The sequence below is a fragment of the Pipistrellus hanaki genome, assembly GCF_964339955.1.
Source record: "Pipistrellus hanaki genome assembly, chromosome: 4".
Classification (NCBI taxonomy): Eukaryota; Metazoa; Chordata; class Mammalia; order Chiroptera; family Vespertilionidae; genus Pipistrellus; species Pipistrellus hanaki.
Window position 1 is genome coordinate 93,895,373 of NC_140506.1, and position 24,341 is coordinate 93,919,713.

General features: G+C 60.0%; 2 protein-coding genes across 6 annotated transcripts in view; one reads left to right on the forward strand and one right to left on the reverse strand.

Annotated features, from left to right (window-relative positions):
- The window catches only part of IL21R (interleukin 21 receptor), a 37,107-nt gene extending 34,795 nt beyond the window's left edge, over positions 1-2,312 (forward strand). For 3 of the 4 annotated variants that reach the window (XR_014794953.1, XR_014794954.1, XR_014794955.1), the window contains exons 9-10: positions 391-1,364; positions 1,396-2,312. Coding sequence is in view for 1 of the 4 variants with exons in the window: in XM_084882866.1 (XP_084738992.1) it covers positions 391-1,176 (786 nt within the window). In the remaining 3 variants the exon portion in view is untranslated. Of the gene's footprint in view, positions 1-390 lie in introns of all 4 variants that reach the window. The other variant, XM_084882866.1, reaches the window with a different exon arrangement.
- Positions 2,313-5,798: 3,486 nt separating this feature from the next.
- Positions 5,799-24,341, reverse strand: part of GTF3C1 (general transcription factor IIIC subunit 1) — an 84,154-nt gene continuing 65,611 nt past the window's right edge. For both annotated transcript variants that reach the window (XM_084882880.1, XM_084882881.1), the window contains 13 exons: positions 23,416-23,558; positions 21,331-21,412; positions 19,614-19,726; positions 18,035-18,097; positions 17,207-17,300; positions 14,529-14,701; positions 13,106-13,393; positions 12,229-12,488; positions 10,860-11,140; positions 9,204-9,750; positions 8,540-8,585; positions 7,566-7,758; positions 5,799-6,776 (listed from right to left, as the gene is read on the reverse strand). In XM_084882880.1, the coding sequence (XP_084739006.1) occupies positions 6,567-6,776; positions 7,566-7,758; positions 8,540-8,585; positions 9,204-9,750; positions 10,860-11,140; positions 12,229-12,488; positions 13,106-13,393; positions 14,529-14,701; positions 17,207-17,300; positions 18,035-18,097; positions 19,614-19,726; positions 21,331-21,412; positions 23,416-23,558 (2,493 nt within the window). In that variant the 3' untranslated portion in view covers positions 5,799-6,566. The remainder of the gene's footprint in view (positions 6,777-7,565; positions 7,759-8,539; positions 8,586-9,203; positions 9,751-10,859; positions 11,141-12,228; positions 12,489-13,105; positions 13,394-14,528; positions 14,702-17,206; positions 17,301-18,034; positions 18,098-19,613; positions 19,727-21,330; positions 21,413-23,415; positions 23,559-24,341) is intronic.

The window sequence follows — 24,341 nt, forward strand, 5'->3', positions numbered from 1 at the left end:
CCGTCCCTCAGGGCCCCCCAGCCCTGGCCGCCGTGCACACACAGGCCGTTCCACTCAGTCTCCCGTTCCGTTAAACGTTTGCTGGCCGCTGGCCCTGTGCCGGGCTGTGTGTGGGCCTCGGGGATGCAGCTGTGACCAGGAGAACCGGGACCTGTGCCCTGGCCGAGTGCCCACTCTCGTGGGGACACAAACCGGAGAGTGCTGGGTTTTAGGAACTAAAACAGGGACAGGTCGTGGGGGCTCTGTCGCTCAGACCTCCGGGTCTCCTGTCCCCACGTGACCACAACTGAGGAATTTTGGCCCCTGCAGGCCACCGAGCCACCCAGGGTCTGCGTTTACACCCTCCCTGGCCCCCGCCTCATGCATGACCCTCTCCCTTCTCTCCCACAGAAATGGGTGGGCACGCCCTTCACTGCCTCCAGCCTGGACCTGCACCCCTGGGGCCCCGGGGTGCCCTCGCCCTTGGAGATGTACCATGGCGGCCCCCCACCGAGCACAGCCCTGGGGCCGGAGACCACGGTGCTGCCCGCGCCTGCGGATCTGGTGGAAACCGACGGCGCCCATGAGCTGGAGCCGGAGCCGGAGCCGGCGCCGGGCTCCTGGGGCCCTGCCCCCGGCACTGGCAGTGCGGGCAGCTCAGCGTACAGCCAGGAGGGCGACCGGCCTTATGGCCTGGTGTCCATCGACACGGTGACGGTGGTGGGCGCGGAGGAGCCGTGCGCCTGGCCCTGCACCTGCGGGGAGGACGGCTACCCCACCCTGAACCTGGACGCCGGCCTGGAGCCCGGCCCGGGCGCCGAGGACCCGCTCTTGGGCCCGGGGGCCACGGTCCTGTCCTGCGGCTGTGTGGCGGCCGGCGGCCCTGCCGGGCTGGGGGGCCCCCTGGGCGGCCTCCTGGACAAACTGATGCTGCCCCTCGAAGACGAGGCGGGCTGGGCGCCGGGGCCGCCCTGGGGCGCGGGGCCGCCCCGAGGGGCTCCTGACAGCGAGGCGGGGTCGCCCCCCGCCGGCCTGGACATGGACACGTTCGACAGCGGCTTCGCGGGCTCGGACTGCGGCAGCCCCGTGGAGTGCGACTTCACCGGCTCCAGGGACGAGGGGCCCCCCAGGAGCTACCTCCGCCAGTGGGTGGTCATGGCCCCTCCGCCTGCGGGGCCGGGGCCGCAGGCCAGCTAGCGAGGCCGGCGGCCGTTCAGAACCGGCCGTGCCCCGGGCGGCGAGGCAGGGCCGCCGGGCTGTGGTGGGAAGAGGCCCGCGGCCGCTGGTCTCCTGGGGCCCTGAGCCTGGAGTCGATGCTGTGTGTATGCCTCGGGGGTGCACGCATGTGCGCACGGTGGCATGCATGCGTGTGCATACAGCGCACGGTGGCATGCATGCGTGTGCATACAGCGGCAGGCTCCCTCCTGGCAGGGCACATGGGCTGGCCCCTGGGTCACATTGGGGAATCTGGTCCAGGGCTGCCCACAGGCGTCCTGGGACCAGGACACTGTCTGTGACAGACACCAGGCCCCGCCCCTGGGTCCCGCCCCTCCAGGAGCCACAGGGAGGCCAGGCTGTTCCTTGTCCGGTGGGAGGCCTGTAGCAGGTCTGAGCCTCCACTCTGACGCCTGCTGGCTGTGCCACCTTGGGGTGCTGCTCCCGCTCCGGGCTGGGGTTTCCTTTCTGGACAATGTGGGTGGCATGGTTGACCTCGGGGAGAAACCAGTGCAGCCGCCCACCTAGTGTGCAGCCCGGAGCAGACCCTCAATAAACGCCAGCTTCCTTCCTTCCTTCCGAGGTGGGACCAAGGCTCGTGCTGAAGGCGGTAGGGGGTGAGAAAGCAGCCAAGCCTGGGCCTGTGGCCACCCCGCCCTGCAGAGGGGCCCGGCGGGGGGAGGAGGGGAGGGAGGGGGAGGAGGTGTTTCCGGGCTGAAAATCAGTCAGCCTTGTCTCTTGAGACGGCCTCCCACCCACCAGAATGTTTTTCTGGCTCCTTCTGCCCATATATAAGTGCTCTTTATGCACCCAGGAAACACGCACTGAGCACATGCGTGCCGGGCATGGTGCCCAGTGCTGGGGCAGGGGGAGCACAGGCCCGGGGAGCCCCCGGCGCTCCGGGTGGGGCCAGGGGCAGAGGATGGGCAGCCAGGACACAGCACTCCCACTTACTCACCGCGGGAGTTAGGGAGAAAAGCTCCATTGATGATCTGGAAGTCTGTTGAGATGTGAATTAAGAAGCCAAGAAAGCAGTTCTCAGCCGTGTTTGAGGGCGCGTACTGAACCAGGCGGTGAATACAAACGCTACATATCGCACTCCCCTCGCTTTCATTTTATTTTATTTTTTTAAAAGAAAATAGACTGTTTCCCCCCTAAGGGCCTTGCCCTTTAGAGGTGGCTTTTCAGGACCCTCTGGATGGTGAAGGCAGCTGGGAGGTGGCTCAGAGCCCACGCCAGGGCCCCGAGGGGCACCCCCACCCAGACTGGAACCCCACCGGGACCCCCCCGTCACCCTCCCGGGCCGGGGGTGCCTGTGAAAGCCCACCTTCGGGACCAGGCCTGAGCAGGCAGCTCTGGCTGTCGCTCCTTTAGGCAAGTCTGAGCTAGGAGTTGGTCCACCTGAGAGCTTCTCTGGGACTCCTCTGTAAAACGGGGCGGTTGGGAAAAGTCGCTGAGAGAACACACGAGTCCGTGGTGTGGAAAGTTCTAGAACATGGATGGTTTTCATAGTGGAACTATTAACCTGGACTCGGTTGTATGTGGCTCGATGGCAGCACCAATGTGAAACCACAGCCCCTGCAAATGTGTGAGCAGCCCTCACCCCCCACCGTCACCCCGGGGACACCTGGCCAGGGTGGTTTTCTCACCCTCTTGGGGGCAGCAGGTTCTAGGAGCCACCTGGCCCCCTAGGGCAGCTGCTCAGCTCTCCACACACACAGCTGAATGCTGGGGGAGGGGGACTTCTGGGGGCTGACTGATGCCAGGTCCCGGGTTGGCCCGGGGCTCTGACCGGGGCCAGACATAGCTCTTGACTGACTCCATCTTCGACGGAGCTCAGATCATACGCATACCTGGGTGCAACATGAAGGCAGGAGCTGGCCACCTGGGGGGGTGGAGGGGCAGGCGGGGGCTAGGTGGCTGGATGATGGCTGGACCTACAGGCACATTGGCAGGTGACTATGGATAAGTGATGGAGAGACAGATGCAAAAGCTTGAAGGACAGTTCGATGGATGGATGGATGGATGGATGGATAGGGATAAACAGATTCTAGAGACAAAGGTGATAGATCCAACGGAAGCTCCATGAGGGAAGGACTATTTTGTTCACTGCTGTCTCCTCAGCCTGGTACATAGGCACTCGGTAAAGCCTGATTTGTAGCATTTGCTCATTTCCATGGTGTAAATACTTCCACCATGGCCAATTTCAAGCACCGACCTAGTGACCACGCATGGACCTGGGAAGGGGTGTGCACTATTGACTCTCCTGCCTGGGCTGGGCCAGTCCTGGGACACCAAGAGGGGCATCCGAAGGGGAATGTGGGGGCTGCAGGGAGGATGGGGTGAACTTTGAAAACCAAATAGGAATTGTGAGGTGCACCAGCCATCAGGCATTTCCGTCCCAGGAGCCCATTCATTACAACCAGAGCCGGGAGTCTCAGTTCTCAGCAGAGAGGGACATGGGAGAGGAAAGGAAAGGAATCTGGACTTTGCCGCCGTCACCTCAGAGGGACCTGCACGGGGTCCCTTACTCGAAACTGCAGCCCCCACTTCCCTAGTTTTAGCTGGTCCCACACTTATGCTTTCCCTCATTTATCATTGTCACTCTGTCCCACTAGCACAGGGTTTATTTTATTCCCTGCTGCTTCAGAGTCTAGAATAGTGTGGCACATAGTGGGTACTAAGAAATATTAGATGAGTGAATCAACAGCAGGGTAGTGGCTGAAATGGCAGTGGGCGGGAGGAGAGAGGGCCCAGACCGAGAATGTCCTAGAACGGGACGGGACAGAGAGATGAAAGCAGGTCTCCTTGGGAGTCTGTCATGGCGTGAGCCCCTCCCCCACTGCTCACCCCCTGGGGCAGCTAAGTCTTCCCATCCCTACTGGCAACAAAAGTCTTCTTTAAAGAAACTGATGGCCCCAGAGAAAAAACCTTTGCGTTCTGCCATCTAAGGGTCTCCCAGCAATATGCTGGCTCCCTCCCCCAGACCAGACCCTGGCCCTGGAAAGTGGTGTCAAGGAGGCGGCCTTTGAGGGAGGAAGGTCTGAGCTGGAAAGCGGGCAGACCCACTTACCAGCTTCCAACCTTGCAAAATCACTGGGCCTCCACGGGCCTCAGTTTCCTCAGATGGGAAATGGGTATACAGATTGGACGTACCTTTTTGTCTGCCTGCCTGTTGAGACAAGTGCCAGAAACAGTGTCTGGCACATTTCAAGTAGGAAAATGTTACCACTGCCATCATTTTTGTGGGAAGATCGCACCAGCCTGTAAGCTTTCACTGAGCTCAGCCTACAGACTGGACTACGGTGAGGCAGCGGGACAGAAGCTGGGCCGCTGCCGCTGCCTGCTGTGGCCACTGCCACGTGGCTGGCTCTGCCGTCCGGACGACGCCCCCTGCACCTGCCAGCGCTGTCCGGTGGCTTATAGGTGCCCCAGACAGCCTCTGTGAGGGGAACATGGTGACGAGGACCACGGTGAACTGGCAGGTGGTGAGATCACTAAGGGGGGAGATCACACGGGGGCACACACACCCACACACATATAGGGATACATACACATGCACGCTCACACTTGGAAAACCCTAGCAGAGTGGGTCAAAGGCCTAAGGGAAGGAGGGGTGGTCAGCGGAAGTGAGAGGACAGAGATCTCTCAGCCCAGGGATATGGGCAGAGAGGAGGAGGGTGCAGGAGGCTGGCAGCAGCAGGACTGGAAGGAGGGGAAGGGGGCTGGCTGTGGACCGCACAGAGGTCACCATAGGAAGCCCCATCGCTCTCCTGAGGTGCATCCTCATCCCCATGTCCAGTCTCCCCACCACATGCCCAAAGCGCCCCTCCCTCCGGGCACGGGAAGGCAATGAGCCGCTGAGCCCTGCCGTGTGGCACTCGGTGTTCCTCTGCCCCTCTGCCCTCTGGGAGGGAGGCACTGAGTGACGAATGTCTGGGATGTGAGTGTCACCATGCCCAAACTCCCTCCCAGCACATGACGCATCCCCAAATCACCAGCACTGGGAAGTATTTGATGTTTATAAAGCAGACCACATCCATAATCCTACTTGATCTGAAAAAAATCACCCCAAACACTGTCTTTTCACACTTGAAAAAAAATGAAAAAGGAAGAAAAAAATAACGCTAAGACATGGCGCGGCCTTGGCTGTGCAGGTTCACCCTCAGGACTCCAGACGCATTTCCTGGCCTGGGGGCCAGGCCCGGGGTGCCCGGTCCTGGTGGAGGGAGGACCGCGCACGGCCTCCTGTCCGGCCAGGCCAGCGCCGCAGCTCTGCCGTGTGCAGGCGCTGGCTTTGTAAGGAACGGCTGCTTCCGTGGCTATGAGGCCAGACCCGGGGCGCCGTGCTGACTGGGGTGTGGGGGGCATGTCCCAACTTCTGACCTAAAAATGTGAAACCAATTTTTTAAAATGCTGGCAACTAAAATAGAAGAACTTCATGGACCGCATGCCTGCATTGCTGCTGCCGGCTGGGGGGGTGGGGCGTGGGGGTGGCGGCGCTCAGCCCCAGCTCCCAGCCCCCTCGTCCTCTGGTTTCACTGGGAACACCCACTCCCAGCTGTGAAGCAGCTGAAGACAAGAACTCCCCCAGGAACAGACGCTTCAGGAAACACACAAAACTAAATGTATTTTACTTCACAGTAATCGAACAATAAATAAACACATGCCAAAGGATTTTTCTTTTCTTTTTTAAGTGAAGAAAGATGTTGAAAAATGAAACAAACCCCAAACCTACAGGGACTCTGGGTTTCTTGCCAGCAGGAGGGCGAGCCCACCCAGCTGGAGGCCTGCCAGGGGCTTGCCAGGCTAAACAGGGACCTGCAGGCTCCTCTCCGGGGGGCCAGTCCCAGCCCGGGGGTTAGACGTCCGGCCTGGACAGGAGTCAGTCTCTGTGGGGCCCGTGGCGGCAGGGCACATGGCCTCTATTCTGTGACATGTCCCCACAAGGCCCTGCGCTGGGACCTGGGACAAAGGTGTACATGGACAGGGCAAACCCAAGGCCAGAGCTCAGGCCCCCACTGGCCAGCAGCTGACAACTCAGGCTCGTTCACACAGGAGGCTCAGGCCTAAGCAGTAGCGCTGCTCCCAAGTGGCAGACGCCTCGGAAGCCTGTGGGCCTCAGACTCACACCACCCGGGTTCAGAGAGGATGGCAGCAGCTCGCTGGCAGCGGAAACGTGTCTCAGCGACGGCCGAGGCCCTGGCACAGAGGAAGAGCGCGGGCAGGGGCCAAAGTCTCCGTGCGGCCGCTCCCCGGCCAGGCGGGCAGAGCAGGCGGTGGCCTCTCCGGGAGTCCCAGCTGCTGGGTGAAGGCAGAAGGCCCTCCGGAGAGCTGGGCATCCCTGGAGCCAGCGGCCTGGTGGGGGGGCCTCACAGGTGGATCCACTTGTTCCAGTTGACCTCGTGGGGGAACACGCGGCCCAGCCGGAGGGTGCAGTCCAGCGTGGGCTCGTAGAACACCATGGAACTCTCGCAGGGGCTGCAGGGCGGCTCTTCCTCTTCCACCACGGGTTTGGAGAAGAGCGAGACAGCCTTGGGCTTGAGCAAGCGCTTCTTAATGCAGCCAAGGAACTCCAGGCCCTGGGGAACAGACACACAGGTTGAGAGGCACTTACGGACCACGCCTGCTCCTTCCTGGAACAGCGGACACCACACTGGCCTCGAGTGACAAGGAGGGACTTATCAGGAAGCAAGAGAGAGAACGTGTGACCAGCATTCCCCTGGGCCAAGCTGCTTCCAGATGGGGTTTTGTTTGGCTCCACATGCTTCCAGGCTCAGGGAATTCCAGTTTCCAGCTTGTGAGCAGCTGGAGCCCCTGGGCACACATGGCTGTAGGAACAGGACGGTGATCAGGCCCGAGGGGACGCAGCTGCCCCCAGGAGGCTGAGGCGGTCTCCCGCTCTCCCTGCCACCCACCACTTGTCCACCTGCCTGCCCGTGGGCCCATGAGCTCATGACCCTGGCTCTAGAGAAAGGGTTAGAAAGAGGAGCCGGGACTCCACGTTTAAGCTGAGCAGCCTGGGGCCTGTGGAGGCCGCCGGGAGTGCCAGCCCGGGGCCGGGACTCAGGTGTCCGGGGCAGAGTGCTGAGAAGAGAGCTGGTGCGGGTGTCAGAGGGCAGGACACTCGCGCGGGATTGTTGCTGGCAGAGCTGCCTCGGAGGGCAGACCTCTCAGGGAGGGCTGAGCGGAGGTAAAGCACGTTAACAGGGGTACCCCTGGAGCAGAAGGCTCTTTGGAGGAGCCTGGTGCTCTGCCAGGAGGCCTGGGGCCAATCTCTGCCTCTGTGGCCCCTTGTGGGTGGCCTTATGTGGGAGCTCACCCAGCACGCCCGCCTCCCCGCCCCTCTGACCGCCGGCAGGAGGGCGCACCTGGAGCAGCTCGAGCACGACGACGGGCTGCAGGACGCCCTGGTAGTGCTGCAGCAGGCAGCTCTGCGGGACGCCGGGCCGGCTCATGACGTGGTACAGCACGGCCTCCATCATGCCCTTGCACACCGGCGTGTTCAGGTGGCCGTCCACGATGCGCCACGGGCGGCTGATGAAGCAGATGTTCTCACAGTCCCTGCAGGAAGGGGAGACAGCCCGCTCACACGCAGCCCCAGTTCAAACGGGACACTGAGGCGCAGGGAAGTCCAGGGTCTGGCCCAGGCCACAGGCTGAGGATGGTCTACCTTCTGCTCTTTCCCCTCCCCTCCCCCTCCCACCTGGGCAGAAGGGTCCCACCTCAGGCCCATGAGCACGGCCGAGGAAAGAAACCGTGTGGGACCTGCTCAGATTCAGCCGCAACCACGGGCAGGGAGGGAGAGAGCGGACCCCAGGTTTCCCGCCCCAGCTGGCCCGGCCAGCGGCGGCCTCCACCCAGGCCAGGCTCAGAGGTCTCACCACAGCGCTGCTGTGTGGTGCAGGGGCTTCCAGACACTTTCCTTAGAGCAAGGGTTCCTGCTGACCCTAACCAGGGACTGGTCTGCCACCCCAGGCTTTGGGCAGCAGGACACCCGGCTGTGGCCGGGCCCTGGGTGCTCGGAGCCTGAGCTCTCGGGAGCCAGGAGCACACGCATCCCGTCAAGCTGAGGCCATGCACACAGTAGGAGGGGCCCCTCACTGCACATGCCCAGCAGGTTGGCCCTGTCACTACATGCAGGGAGCCCCTGACTCGTCCCCCGGGAGCCCAACAACCAAACGCTCCCACACATTTCCGTGTTCCCCGCCGAGAACCTCTGTGCTGGGCGAACTATCAGTACTGTGAGAGGCCTTCCTGGTACCATTACTGCGGCCTCCTGTCTGGGCCCCTGAGGACACGCTGCCCGGTCACTGCCCTCCAGCCTGACGCGGGCCCCACTCACCGAGCCGCCTGGGAGGCACTGCCGGCCGCACCGCTCTCTGTGGGACCTGGCGGAGGGAAAGGGCGGGAGGCTTAAAGGGCGGAGCCTGTCTCTCCCACCCCGTTCACTCCTGGGCTGTGGGGCTGCGCCGGGAAGGAAGGGACAGAACCCTGTTCTGCACGGAGCTCCGTCCTCGGCGTGGCGGCCCCAGCCAGCACACCCAGAACCACACTGGGATGGACGCGGGGTACACGTGTGGGTTTGTCCCCAGAGCCCAGCGGAGGTGAGTTACGTCTCGTCCTCCACCGAGAGCACTGACCACAAAGCTCGGAAAAACAGCCCCAAAACAAAGCATCCCGAGAACCCACCCAGGAGGCCCTGCTGAGACGAGGACAGGGAAGTGGCAGGGTCAGCCAGGGCCAGGCTGAAGGAAGGGGACACCTCCTATTTCTGTCACTGCCCCCTCCCCCGGGATGGGGAGAGCCTGCTCCAGGGCCTCGGCCTCTGCCCGGGACCCCCAGGCCTGCCCAGGAGCTGCAGAGCCTCCTGCCTCTAGTGGAAGCACTAAGCCCTCTCCCTGCAGGAGCCGATGCAAAGCTGAAGTCGAGGTTCCATCTCGGAGGACGGGCAGGTCCAGGGACAGGATAGATGTGCGGGGGCCGGGGAGTGGAACAAGGTTCGGTACCTCTTGCGTCTTCCGAGCCCTCTGGGAGCTGGGCCTGACAGCTCAGCTGCTCCTGGCCTGTGGAGCCGGGTACCCCGACTCCCTCCTGGCCCTCCGGTCTGGCTTCGGATGCTCCTGGGAGGGTGTCCCCTGCACCTGTGTCTGCAGGAGCTACAGGAAGAGCAGGTCCCGGCATTTCTGCCCCCTCCTCGGCTCTGGGGCTGGGGCCCAAGCGCAGGTCCTGGAGCGTGGGCCTCTTTGCTGGGGGCCTCTGGGCACTCTCGGGGTCGACCTCCCCGCTTGAAACGGCCAGGTCAGTGCTGGCCCAGCTGGCACGCCTCTTGCTGCCCTGGGAGCCCTGAGAAGATGCTGCCTGCCTCTCAGGGTCGTCCTCGCTGGAAGGCCCCTCCGGGGGTCTGGCCTGGGGGTCTTCTCTTTGAGTTTCCGGGTCCTCTTCTTTCGCTCTCAGCCGCACCGAGTGCAGGAGCCAGGGCCGGGCAGAGGCCATGGCCACCAGGCGAACGGAGTTGCCGCCGACTTCCAGCACCTGATGTCGCTCCAAGAGGTCCTGGGAAAAGAGGGACCCAGATCATCAGGGTCTGTGTCCCCTGCCTGATGTCCAGGGTCCTGAACAAGTGCCCTGGGCATCAGGCAGACAACATGAGGAGGAGGTGGGCTTCCAGCCCCGGGCAGCCACCAAGCGGCTGTGTGGCCCCGGGCAGTCCCTCCCGTCTAGGCTGTGTGCCTTTTTGTTAAACAAGTCAGATGCGGGAGCCGCACCCTGGAACCTGATGTGACTACAGGTCTCCTGGCCGCCAGAGGTTAACACTCCGAGTGCTACAAGTTCTGCAAAAACCACCGTTCCACACGAACGACACCCCCTCATCTTCTCTGCCCTGCCTCCCCAGTCCTTGTCCTTCTCCAGGAGCTGCACCCCTTGGAGTGGCACATGGTGTCACCGTCCTCTTTCTTTTAGATTTTCTATTAAAAACCCACTATTTGGGGCTCACAGAATTTGCCTGGAACCAGGCCTCCTAGCAGGCCGAGTGGGTCTGGGAAGGTCAGCTGTGGGTCCTCACCCTCGGGCCTCTGGGCCGGGCACCAGGAGCTCAGGGAGCCCCCTGACGTCACCTCTGATGGTCCTGGGGAGGGTCCCCCTCCCCCGCCCCCAGGCCCCGGTGCACCAACATGTCCATGAAGGAGTGAACCCCACCAACAGCAGCTGCCATCACCTCTCACTGCGGCCTCGCATGCGTAAGAACTTGTCTGATAACAGCTTTGGCCTTCCTCCTCCTCCCCTGCAGGACACCGCGAGGCAGGCGTCTCCGAGACCACGACTGCCTCCAACCACTGACAGTGCTCGAGGGCAGCCAGGCCCCTGGCACTCATTTCAAAGGCCCTTTTGTAAGGACAGTCTTGGGTTTAAGTCATGAAGCAAAGGGGTCCAGGTAAGTAAAATGGTGAGAAAAGGGGCTCCAGCCAGTGGGCCGAGGAGCAGGGCCCCGAGTGGACAGACCTTTTAACGTTCACAAGAAGCTGGGCTACGGGCAAGTCTCCTATTTGTAAATGTTGACAACGAATTCAATTTTTTAAAACAAAACCCAGCGCACCCGCAGTGTGCCCCGGCCTGTGAGCAGCAGGTCTTCGGCTGCCCAGGCCACCGGTGAGCAGGCTCACCTGCACGTAGTCTGCGAAGGTCTTGGTGCGCTCACCATCCGCCCTCTCCAAGGCGGAGAAGCGTCTCCTCAGCTCCGCCTTGTCCACCCCGAAGCACCCTGTGGCCGCAATGGCGCCCCGGACCTCCAGGGCGGCAGACACGTCAGCAGGTCTGTAGCCAGACAGCTCCACCCGGTGCACAAACTCCTCCAGGCGGCAGGAGTCCTCCCGGCTGTTGATGAGCCTGGTGAACACGCTGGGGAGGCAGGCAGTCCCCACCGCTAGCTCTTCCAGAGCAGGGCCTGCAGAGACAGGAGACGAGGGTCAGCCTGCAGGGCCCGCCCATCAGTGGTGCCGCAGCGGGGCACATGCCACCGCAACACGCCGCTCCCCAAACCCCCACGGTGGACACGGGTAGCCCTGGCATCAGGCCCGGTGACATGCCCTGGGGTCCTTGACTGCAGCCACCAGGGCTGGATTCCCCCGGGGCCAGTATAGTTCTCCTGCTCAAGACTCAGAGGCGGGGTGGGGTCCAAAAACTGTGACCACAGTGTTCTGGAGGGGAGGTCCTCAACTCTCTGACCCTGGACCCCACCCTTCCCGACTCTGTGCTCACAGCCCTCAGAGCCTGAGAGACCCGGGCTCTTTAGATTTTCTATTAAAAATAGAAAATCCCTGCTTTGCGTACACTAGCTGGCTGCTTCCTGCTGCTTCCTGAAAAGGTATCTCTGCTAAGACCACAGTCTTAGGTCACCTCTAGCTTGCCTGGGTCAAGCTCCAGACAAAGCACAGGATACTAACTGTGGATATGAAACCAAAGGTAAACACCATCCACCTCAACTCAAAAATAAAGCATGTCAGACAGAGGCAGACAGTGGGAAGGAGGTGGAGACACGCAGGGAACATTCTCACTTTATGTCGAGGGGAAAGACGGCCTAAAATTGAGGGTAAGGAAACAGAGGTTCAAGTCGGTTATCTAAAGTTTCAAAGGTAATCCATGGAACTAAAAAGAAGTCTAAAAACGAGGAGTAAAGAAGGTGAAAGAGAATGAAATGTAAGGGGAATACACATTTTTTACATCTCAAAATACTTAAAAATTTCAAACAAATGCATTTCGAGTTACAAAGGGAACCAGAAGAAGAACTAAAGACAGAAACAGTGACAAAGCTGCCCCACAGAAGAGGCCAGGGCCTGGGGGGTGGGGGCTGGGAGCAGGTGCGTGGGGGACGGTGAAGATAAGGCAGCACAGCCGGGGCGTCTGGGACCCATGCTCCTCCACCTGCCAACAGGCTGGGAGGGCTTCCTTCTGTGCGGCCCCGGCCAGCCTGGCCTCCAGAGCTGGGGGGTGGGCACCGGGGCCGGGCCAGGCCGGGCCGGGGGCAGCGCTCACCCGTGGACCTGAGATGGGTGGACTTGGGGCTGCAGCGGAGCCGGAACCTCACGTGGCAGGAGTTGACCACGATGCTGTCGTTGGGGTTGAGGTTCCGGGTGCTGACGATGCCGGGGGCGTAGTAGCCCCTCATCAGCAGGTAGTTGGTGTGGGAGGCCTGGGAGGCCTTCACCTCAATGCTCCGGCGCTTGCCCCCCGGGTCTTCGTCCAAGTCTTCCTCTTCATCCTCATCCTCTTCCAAGGTGCCGTCCTTCCCCAGGCTGGGAGGAGAAAGTGCCCTCGATGACCGAGCTCAGGCCCTGCCCGGCCGCTGCCCCGCTTCCCTCCCGGGCACACAATGGCAGCAGACAGCGCCGTGACCAGGCCTGAGCTACAGCCGTGGTCGCTGTGGACCACCCTGGCCCTGGCTATGAAGGCTGGCACGGGCTCCAGATTCTCCCTCACCCACCTACCCACACACCTGACTCCTCTTCACACACCTGTCTTTGCAAGGCTGTTCCTTTTACCTGAAAAACCTTCTAGTCTCTGTCCACAAAAGCGCCTGCTTCCCATTAAATCCCAGTTCAGCTATTATGCCATCACGGAACTTGTGCCACTCCTGCCTTCTCTGCCAACCTTCCTTGCCCCCATACCATGTCCTTCCCCCGTTGGCACAGCCGTCACTCCCCTGGCTCCCCCGGCGCCAGAGGCCCCAGCAGAAGGCCTGCATTGACGTGGCACCGGAGTTCCCACAAGCACGCTCTGTGGCCAATGCCCAGTGCTGACAGCACGGGAAAGCCAGCGCGTGCTTGTTGCAGGAATGCAGACCGGGTGACCGAGCAATGCAAGTGCAGCCACCACGGGAACGAGGGAAAGGCGGCCGAGGCTCAGCCTTTACCTCTTAATGACCTCGTTCTCCACCATGGAGCTGTCCACCACCACGATCTGCTCGGGGATCCTGACGTCCACGGAGAGGAGGCCCAGCGAGAAGAGGGTGAGGGCGGCCACACAGTGTCCTCCAGGACCGTCCAAAGAGAACGCCACCAGGCCATCGGGGCAGTCGTCACTGTCCTGGTCTTTGAAGGAGAAATGATCAGGCTGGTCCAGCTTGCCGGCAGCCAGGATTCTGTTGAAGAACTGGAATGATTCGGTGCAGATGGCGCTCGGAAATCGCCATGTGAAGATCCTACAGACAGAAGGGAGGGCCTTGCTGAGGACGGAGGGAGCCCTCGCCTGGAAGCTGTGTGCGCTGCAGGCCCCTGTGGCTGAATCACACACAGCTTCCCTCCCCCTCAAACGCACCGCACTGCAGCCCTCGGTGTCCTCCCCGACTCACCCGGGCACCTTAAAGGCAGGCCATGTCTTCGTATCTAACTGTGCCTCCCAGGCACTCACTACACACAGGTGCCAAGCTGGGGCGATGATGTACTCTTTGTAATCATCTTTACACAACGCAAGCCCTGACCCACACAGAGAGGAGGGGACATGTGTGTGCTCAATCCTGCCAATTCCAAAGGCGACTGGAGAGTCGAGCCCTTGCCTCTGCCCAAAGTCAACCTCCCAAGACGCTGTCAGCAGAGTCAGCCGGTCTAGGCAGAGGGAGGGCCCCCAGTCCTCCTGATCCGTGGCCACTGCTTCTCAGCTCACAGATGAGAATGGGCTCACGGTCACATGGCCTGTTGGACTAGTCTTCTGCTGCCTGGGCTGCTCTCTGGAAAGGAAAGGGGACCGAGAGCCACGCAGAATGGCATTTAGGAACGGAACAAGTGAATCCTCAGCTGGTTGTTCTGATTCTGAATGCAGCCTCTGCAGGTCTGAGGACTGTCAGGAGGCCAGGATGGAGAGGGGAAGCCAGCCCGGGAGCTGCCACGGAGAACTCCCGGGGCTGTTATAACGGACTTCTCTGCTGGGGGACAGAATGCCAGACCAGCCAGGCTTGCAGCCGTGAGTGAGCTGAGGGGTGCTCCTAGCAGGAGGGGCTCCAGGTAGGAGACCCTCAACAGTGCACCCCGGAGCTCAGTCGCTGCTGTGCTGCCGGCTGTCTGTCTGAGCAACACCTGACGCTGCACAGCCGGTGAGCCTGTGAGACAGGCGGCTGAGCGCCCTGAGGGAGAGGACCAGGGACAAAGGTTATGCCCAACAGTTCATCAGAAACTCGTTTTACCCAATTTGACAAGACCAAGGGAGACCACTGGCAAAAAGGTAAATGCCCCAACACAAAACACAAAACACCACAAAACACCGTACGCCCACACCAGCTCAGCATCTGACACGGGCCCTGCCCTCCCCAAGGCCAGACCGTGGCTCCTGCACGTGCTCACTTGTAGTAGCTCTGGGACAGCTGGAAGGACATTGGCACGAAGGGCAGAGCCCGGTTTTTCTTTGGGCCCAGCGTGTGGTTGACCCGGCGCCGGTTGACCAAGCTCCTCTTCTGGCACTCCACGAAGGCCCTCCCCAGGATGTGGTCCTTATACTCCTGGTACAGGCGGAACGTCTGCAACACAGCAAGTCGTGGGTGAGCGGTGGGCACGGGCACAGCAGGCAGGGCACAGCAGGCAGGGGCACAGCGGGCAGGGGGACAGCAGTCAGGGGCACAGCGGGCAGGGGGACAGCAGTCAGGGGCACAGCGGGCAGGGCACAGCAGGCAGGGGCAGAGCGGGCAGGGCACAGTGGGCAGGGGCACAGCAGGCAGGGGCACAGCAGGCAGGGGCACAGCGGGCAGGGGCACAGCGGGCAGGGCACAATGGGCAGGACACAGCGGGCAGGGGCACAGCGGGCAGGGCACAGCGGGCAGGGGGACAGCAGTCAGGGGCACAGCGGGCAGGGCACAGCAGGCAGGGGCACAGCGGGCAGGGGCACAGTGGGCAGGGGCACAGCGGGCAGGGCACAGCAGGCAGGAGCACAGCGGGCATGGCACAGCGGGCATGGCACAGCGGGCAGGGCACAGCGGGCAGGGGCACAGCGGGCAGGGGCACCGCGGGCAGAGGCACAGCGGGCAGGGCACAGCGGGCAGGGCACAGCGGGCAGGGCACAGCGGGCAGGGGCACAGCGGGCAGGGCACAGCGGGCAGGGCACAGCGGGCAGGGGCACCGTGGGCAGAGGCACAGCGGGCAGGGGCACAGCGGGCAGGGGCACAGCGGGCAGGGGCACCGCGGGCAGGGGCACAGCGGGCAGGGCACAGCGGGCAGGGGGACAGCAGTCAGGGGCACAGCAGGCAGGGCACAGCAGGCAGGGGCACAGCGGGCAGGGGGACAGCAGTCAGGGGCACAGCGGGCAGGGCACAGCAGGCAGGGGCACCGTGGGCAGAGGCACAGCGGGCAGGGGCACAGCGGGCAGGGCACAACGGGCAGGGGCACAGCGGGCAGGGGGACAGCAGTCAGGGGCACAGCGGGCAGGGCACAGCGGGCAGGGCACAGCAGGCAGGGGCACAGCGGGCAGGGGGACAGCAGTCAGGGGCACAGCAGTCAGGGGCACAGCAGGCAGGGGCACAGCGGGCAGGGCACAGCGGGCAGGGGCACAGCGGGCAGGGGCACAGCGGGCAGGGCACAATGGGCAGGGCACAGCGGGCAGGGGCACAGCGGGCAGGGCACAGCGGGCAGGGGCACAGCAGGCAGGGCACAGCGGGCAGGGCACAGCGAGCAGGGCACAGCGGGCAGGGGCACAGCGGGCAGGGGCACAGCGGGCAGGGGGACAGCAGTCAGGGGCACAGCAGGCAGGGCACAGCAGGCAGGGGCACAGCGGGCAGGGGGACAGCAGTCAGGGGCACAGCGGGCAGGGGGACAGCAGTCAGGGGCACAGCGGGCAGGGCACAGCAGGCAGGGGCACCGTGGGCAGAGGCACAGCGGGCAGGGGCACAGCGGGCAGGGGCACAGCGGGCAGGGCACAACGGGCAGGGGCACAGCGGGCAGGGGGACAGCAGTCAGGGGCACAGCGGGCAGGGCACAGCAGGCAGGGGCACAGCGGGCAGGGGGACAGCAGTCAGGGGCACAGCAGTCAGGGGCACAGCAGGCAGGGGCACAGCGGGCAGGGCACAGCGGGCAGGGGCACAGCGGGCAGGGGCACAGCGGGCAGGGCACAATGGGCAGGGCACAGCGGGCAGGGGCACAGCGGGCAGGGCACAGCGGGCAGGGGCACAGCAGGCAGGGCGCAGCGGGCAGGGCACAGCGGGCAGGGGCACAGCGGGCAGGGGCACAGCGGGCAGGGCACAGCAGGCAGGGCACAGTGGGACGGCCAGGTGCTTAGGAGCCTGAGCCGATCGTCTATAGGGGAAGCAACTAGCATGGGGACTAGGGGTGGGGAGGCCAGAGCTGACACTTGGGGGTGTGAGGGGGGAGCCTGTCAAGTTCTACCCCCACCAACACGTCACACCTGAGCCAGGACAGGAGCCTGGAGAAAGAGGAGGCCTCTGCACCACCCGTTTCTTACGATGCAAAGAACCAGGAATCAATGCAGTCACCAGGGACCCGCTCCTCCTCCTACTCCTCGCCCAACACGTCACATGTCTGGTGCCTCTACTCCCAAAATATGTTCCTACTGGTTCGTGCCGCCTACACTGCCACCACCTAGTTCACGCTGCCATCATTTCTCATTGCGGCCTCCAGCCAACTGCTCTCCCTGCTTCTGCACATGCTCCCTCCCCCAACCTGATTCTTCTCCAAGCAAAGCAACCCTTGGAAGCCTAGATCACACATGTCTGTACCTCAAACCTCAGAGGCTCTCCCTGCAGGTGACTGTCCACCCTCTCTACGCTGGACAAGGGCCCCACCCCAGCCTCAGCCCCTCACAAGTTCACTTCTCATCAGAGCACTGGATTTTGGAGTCACTGGGTCCTTTGCCCACACCGTAAAGATGAAAGAAGTGAGGGCCAGAGTCTCCTGCAAAGTCAGGCCCCTGGGCCACACAGCTGAGAAGAGAAAGTAAAACGTCGCATGGCACCGGCCTCTGCAGGGGCCCTGGTCCCAGAGCCTGCTGCCAAGCTGTGCCGGGTCTCTGCACGCACCTGGAATGACTGGCAGGACTTCATCTGACTGTCCGAGAGGGCCAGCGTGCTCTGGATCAGGTTCTGGAGCACCAGGTAGTGGATGTCATCCATGCTGAGGGAGAAGGGGTAGCACAGGGCAGTGAGGCCACAGAGCACCGGGCATGCTGGACAGATCCGGTTCTTATCGAATATACATTTCCGATCTCACAGGAGTGACCCGAATACCCAAACTATTTACAAACCAAAACAAAACGCATGCTGGGCTTTAAGCCTTACAAACTGGTCAATTTTTGCAGGAAAAACATGTCAGCCTAGGGGAGAAGGGGGTGACATAACCTGGAAATAGGTTTTCACGACAATTAACAAATGTGGTTAACTGCTTATATTTTCTTTTAATCAAATTTTAAACAAGTTTTTCTCTAAAAGGAACAGGCTTCTCGCTGAAATACAGAGTTCAAATCAAACTGAATATTGCTCATCCAAGACGGGGAAAAGGCTGGGCTTTCTAACCACTTTTGCTCAGAAAGCTCATGGGCTGAGAGTTCAGACCCTTCCCCCAGCCCACCGTAAGCCTAGGCCAGTGACACTGGAGGTCAGGGGTCAGCAGACTTGTCCGAAAAAGGGCTAGATACATAATTTAGTCTTTATGGGCTATCTGGTCTTATCGCAACCACTCAACTCTGATGTGGTGAGGAAAGCAGCACAGACTATACAGAATGGGCATGGCTGTGTTCCAATAAAACTTTATTTACAAAAACTGGGGGCAGGCTGGAGTTGGCCCTAGATGACCCCTGTGTTAGGCAGCCCAGACAGCTGAGGAAAGGCACTCGGTATGTCAGTACTTGCCTATTGAGTTTGTCCTCCTTCCTGATTTGATCTTTTGGGTCTCCGATCAACAAAACTCGGTATCTGCATAAGAAACCACAAAAACAGACCTTCACTAACCGAGCTCCAGCTGGCTCCAGATGGCCATTTATTGGCTGAAATGTTTAAAAAATGTTAAACTTGAGAATATCATATCATGCTAAGCAAAACAAGTCAGACAGAAAAAGGCAAGAACCATATGATTGTATCATATGTGAGATCATATGTAAAACTGAAGCAACAAATGAACAAATAAGAAAAAGAAACTAACAAAAACTCAGAGTCCCAGACAACAGTATGATGGTTACCAGAGGTAAAGGCGGAAATGGAGTGGAAGGGTAGTGAAGGGTACAGAGGGTTAATGTTCATTTACTGACTATTATGAAGCGACACTGACAGTGCTAACAGGCAGGGAGTACTGTTAATTGTTAAAGGAGGGTATAAACTTGTGGACTCATTATCATTAAAACAAGCACAAGAAAGAAGACTGGAAGAAAACACCGAGAGAGGGAATGGCTGTATCACATGTTGAAATTACAGATTATTTCTCTGTTTTTTTTTTTTTTTTTTTTTTTTTTTTTTTTTTTTTAAAGCTACAGAGAGGTGAACAGGACATGTGAGAATAAGGGGAATCAGGGGCACAGTTCACTACCATTAAAAAACCAAACTCCCCAAATAGCTCAAGGGTGTCCACTCTGAAAATGACTACGAATCCTTAGACCCGGCATATAGCAGGCCCAATAAAATTATTTGCTGAAAATGAGATCTCCCACAGAAACAGGTTGGAACTAATCAGTGAACGTCATCTCCTTACAGGAAGAAATTCAGAAATAAATTTTCCTGGAGACACTGCATTAATGAGGATGGTGAAGGGGAGTTTCCCACTGGGATTAAGCAGAGGAAATGGGCGTGGTTCAGACACAGTATGTTTTCTCCAGATGCCGAGTGGCTGAGCTGGAAACTGCCGGAGCTCTGAAGTCAACCACCCAAGTTCAAGTCTTGGCCCTGCTGCTCACAGGCACTGACTGTGACCTTGGGCAAGTTCCTTACATCTCAGTTTCCTTGTACTGATATAAAATGAGCAATTTTCATTTTTATGTTTTATTTATCTTATTTTATTTTATGAGAGCAGAAGGGGAGGAGATGAGAAACATCGAGGTGGGAGAGACACATTGATTAGTTGCTTTTCACCGCACCCTGATTGGGGCTGGGGGTCAAACCTGCCACCCAGGCACATGCCCTTGACAGGAATCGAACCCGAGACACTTCGGTGTGGTCCGATGCTCTAACCACTGTACACGGGCCAGGGCTAAAAGGAGCAATCTTAGCAGAAGCACACCGACCTGAACTAAGTCGGCAGCAGGGCCCGAAAGGGAAATGACTGGGGTGCTGGGTGGGGCAGTGGCCTCCCTTTTCAGTCACTGTGGGATGACGGGGCCCAGAGGCAGGAAAGCCGGCAGGCTCAGCAGCAAGGCCGGAGCGACCACTGGCCTGGGGCGCCCCGGCCGGCTGGTGACAGCTCCTCCTGCTGCACGGACCACAGTGAACCCCAGAACCTCACCTGGCAAACAGCTCCTGGAGTGTGTCTGGGATTTCAAGGTTAGGATTCTTTAAGGATGAACTAAACTTCTTTTTAAGCTTCTCCACGAATTCTTTAAACTCGCTGGCACAGACCTTTTAATGTAAGAGAACGAGGTGTTAGGACTTCCTTCCCTGACGGGCGGCTGCAGTGGAGATGTCAAGGACCATCTTGTAACCCACTCCCCCGGCCTCCGGCCTCCCCGCCCACCGAGTCCACCTGGGGAGGAGGACACACTGTCAGCCCTCACAACGGCACTGGCAGCTCTCCCCGGCCCCAGGAAGACCCAACTGTCCACAGTCCCCAGGATGCCCATGTCCCACCCCAACCCCCAGCAGCAGGCCTGTTACCCCATCACCGCCTCCCTCCAGGTCTGCTCCTCCTCAGCTCACAGTTTGTGTCTACCTCCTTCCTCTCCTCCCCGCCTCCAATCAATTATGGACCCAAACTAGTCCCTACTGTCCACCTGCACTGTGACCATCCCATTCCAGCCTGCTCACTGCCCTGCTACCTGCAGTTTATCCTCCATGGTGTGGCCAACAAACCGAGCATGTGTCCCACCAGCACGAACTCCCTCCCTCCCTGCTGCGTCACTGCGGCCCTCCCAGCACTACCCACGGGCCATCTCACTCCCCCTCCTTCTCGGCCTTGGCCTTAACTGGTCCTCATTTTAGAGTCTGGGTTCAGTGCCGACACCTTTGGACAGCTCTCTGCAGTCAATGCTGTTGGCAGCCTACTTCCTCCATCCCAATCCTTCTTGGGAGCGGACTCAGCTCCAACGTGGTTTGGGGAGCATGCACCGTCAGCCCAGCTGGCTGAGTCAGGTCAGGGCTAAACCAATGCCGGCAACCTCAGGGGTCTCAGGGAAAGGCTGTCCCCTCCATGATACAAGGCCCACTGCAGCCCCTCCCAGTTCTTCCTGCTTCGGGTTCTGCTGAGGAGCTGAGCTCCAGGCAAGCCGAGACGACGAGGGGACTGGCATGAGGATGGCGAGCTGACTGCTATGGACTAGAAGTACAGTGACAGAATGGACCGGAGACATCTCTGCTCGACTGCACCTGCCCAGACTGCCTCTCTAGACTGCTTGGCATTCCGGAAGACAAAGCCTCGAGCCTCTGAGACTTTCTGTCCTTGCATCGTAAGCACTCCTGGCTCTCCTTCGGACCCGTGCCTTCCCCTCTCAGGGATTGCACTGTTCTGCACAGTCCACTGCCCCGTGGCTTCCTGAGGGGAGGGCTGGACCTCCGTTTTGATTGGCCTGACCCACACAGCAGAGACTGATGTTAGCTCAGTGAGCGCGGACTCAATAGGCTCCGAGCTGAAGAGCAGAGACAGCTGGGTCTGTAAAGACATATGCCCTTCCTTGTCAGCCACTGTCCCAGCCCCACGCAGCGTCCCACATCCTATCTGCAAGCGTTCCAGGAAGTCCAGCTGCTCATAACTTCTGAAGAGCTGCCCTATTTCCTTAAAGTAGGCAGTACTGCAAAGCTGCACGTCAAATCCTAATCACCTTTAAAAACGGATGCTGGAGCCAGATCCAGTGATGTCCAAAGCCAAAGAACTGACCAGCCAGTTTCCCAAAAGAGCGGGAACCCCCGTGTCTGTGAGGCTGGCAAGGTACCACGAGCCCCAGGGTTCGGACCAGGACCCCCATAGCCTCCCTGAGAGCAGGCGGAGCCCAGCCACCGCCCGGGCCTACCTTTGGGTCTTCGTAGTCACATTTCCGATTCATGAACTCTCCAACGAGGGCCTTGTCTTGGTACACCTCGGCCAGGCACACCCTGCAGAGGGAAGACCACAGGAAGCTGGTGTTGCAGTGATTCCTCCCTCAGATCTCCGGCTTCGCCTAACCATAAAGCGTGGTTTGCTTGTGTACCTCTTGTGCGGCCATAGCTTGTAAAAATGAAGGGTCTGGGCTTGGCCAAATCTGATTCAAGCCAGGCCTGAACCAGACTACACCTTGATTACTGCTCACACTTTACACCTTGCTTCTCTGAGCGTCTGTCCTCCATGTGTAAGCTGAGACCAGTGACTCCCAACTGCCCTTACAGGAGCGTGGTCAAGACCAAGTGAGATGAGCTGTGTGAAAGTGTTCTGTAAATTTAAAAATATTACCCCGGCACTGGTGCTCATTGTTGTCAAGAGCTCCAACTTCCTCCCAAGCCCCATCTGTCCTCTCCACAAACCCTCAGACACCAGGATGCAGAGAGCCTGATCTGCCCAGAGGAAATGGAGGGAGAGACAACCAGAGTTTGCTGGCCTCTTATGATCCAAGCACTTCAACCTGCAGTAAGAGCAGGCAGACACTGTAAGAGGGTGGGGTGGAGGGACGCCAAGGTCACACGTGCCAAGGCCCGGGCAGGCGTGGTTACTACTGGAATTAGGATCCTGTTCCCAAGAGGAAATGGCCTGAGTGGAGGACCTCGTCCTAATTGCACAGTTCGGACTGCAGTGAAGATGGAGACCAGGCCTGCCACCCCTGTAGCCTGCCGGGCCCAGATCTCACTTCACTGCCAACCCCTGTGCCATGGACAACTTGCATGCTCTCTGGGCCTGTTTCTACTCGGGGAAAAAGAAGAGTTTGAACCAGGTGATCAGAACCCTTTCAGACAGAAAAGGGAACAGTGGTTCACACGGAAAGCCCCTTGGTGTGTGTAACCCAACGGTTCCAAACTGGGCTGATTTGGCCTCCCCTCCCCCGTGCTCCCTCACCAGGGCGCCTGGAGACACATGCGGAGGTGCTGACATCTAGTGGGCAGAGGCAGGAATGCTGCTCAGCATCCCACAGCGCAGAGGACAGCTCCACAGCAGAGTTATCTGGCCCCGATGGCCTAGTGCAGTGGTCGGCAAACAGCGGCTTGCCACTCTGCTGACTAATGAGTTTGCCGACCACTGGCCTAGTGCCAAGGCTGAGAAACTTGGGCTGAGTTGAGCTCCTCCACAATTCAGGGCGAGGCCTAACTGTAGGCAGCCCAAGCTCTTCTATGAGGGGGTGGAGGCGGCACTCCCCACCCCTTCATGCTTCCCCCCTTGGCCCCACTCTCACTCTGGTTGTTAGGCTTGGGCACCTCCCCCAACACCTGGACGCTCTCTGTGCCCCACTCAACCCATGCCCGTGGTGGAGTTGGAGGAGAAGTCTGATGAGGCTGGCACTGGCTCTTTGCCTGGGCTCTGTGAGGAGAGGGGGGGAGGGAGCCGCCTCGTTGGCAAAAGACAAACCACAAGGGGGTGCTATGTGACCCAGCCAGCTCACACCACCACACAGCCAGGCTCTGGCTAGGAAACCTTAGGGACCACCCAGCTCTGCTGCGAACACGGACACAACTGAGTGTGTGTGATCCAAGGAGCCCAGTCCTGCCTAGCTAGCTCCCGCAGTGAGGTCTGTGACTAATAGGGATACCGAGAGCCGCCCCGGAGTGCTCGAAACAATGGTGACACAGGCAGATGCCCTGCCTTGTCCACATGCTAATGTGTGGTATCCAGTAAGTCCCCAGCCTGCTTGGCCCGTTTCTCCGTCTGTAACCTCCTTCCCAAGGCTTTCCTAACATCTGAACAAAACTCTGCGTGAGGAAGTGCCAGAATGGGGCCAGCGCTCAGTAAGCCCAGGCGCTCTCTCCCTAATGAGCACCAGCGCGGGCAGAGCGGGCGCGCACTGGGCGGCTCAGCGTGCTCTGCAGGATTCCACCCCGGCCCTGACGCAAACGGATGGGGGGGGGGGGGGGGCAGAGTGCGCCAGAGGCATTCGGAGCGCTGTCCCGGAGCGAAGGCGTTCCGTAAGGCTTACTTGTAGTTCATGTAGGCTTGCGGGTTTCTGACTATGTAGCGAGCTCTTCGGCCAACCGAGTGAGAGGTCTTATCCAAAGACTCTTCAAAGGTGGCGTGCAGGATGTCCCGCACCACCTGCCAGGGGACAAACGGGCCCTTCACCTGCATCAAACAGAGCCAGACAGGAGGTCAGTTCCTCAGGGCCCACGCCCGCGCACCGACACACACACAAGTGGACAAAGACATTCTGTGGAGCCTCCCTCATCAGTGGGCACTCCACTCGGCCACCTGTGTTTTCCAGTCACATTAACTTGGCACGAACAATGCGCCTGGCAGAGTGAGTGCTGGGCAGAGAGAAGTAAGTCCCCAGAATCCTGTGGGAAAGGTGCTTTTGACAAGATTGGTGCTCAGAGGGTGCCGGTGTAGTGCTGACTGGAAGGGCAGTACGCGAGGGGAGGTTAGGAACATATGAAAGGTGCTTAGTGAGAGGGTTTCACAGACTTAGCACAGGGTATGCGTGCTCCGAAACATTCTGCCTGTTACACTAGCAGACCCAGAAGGCACTAGTCAGCAGACTCAGGACCTCAGCACACAGGAAGGCAGAGCTGGGAAGAGGACGGGGGTTGAAGACGAGGCATTTTCTCAGAGTCCCAGAGTGGAGGGGCCCACATGGAGGTCCGCCTTGCCTCAAGGCGCAGGCCGCTCCTGGCTCCTCCAGCGGCACCTAGGGTGGGTAGAGGGAGACACCCCTCACCCATGTTGTGATGAAAAAAGCCGTTATAAAGGCAGAGAACAGAAATGGGGACAGAAGCAGTCACCTCAGGTTTTGGGTTAGAATTTAGGAGAGCTGCGGGGGACAGCCAGGGAAGGTGGTCAAGGGATCTGATGAACCTGTGGACAGAGCATCGGGCCCAGGATCTTGAAGTGGACCTCGCTTGGCTGTCA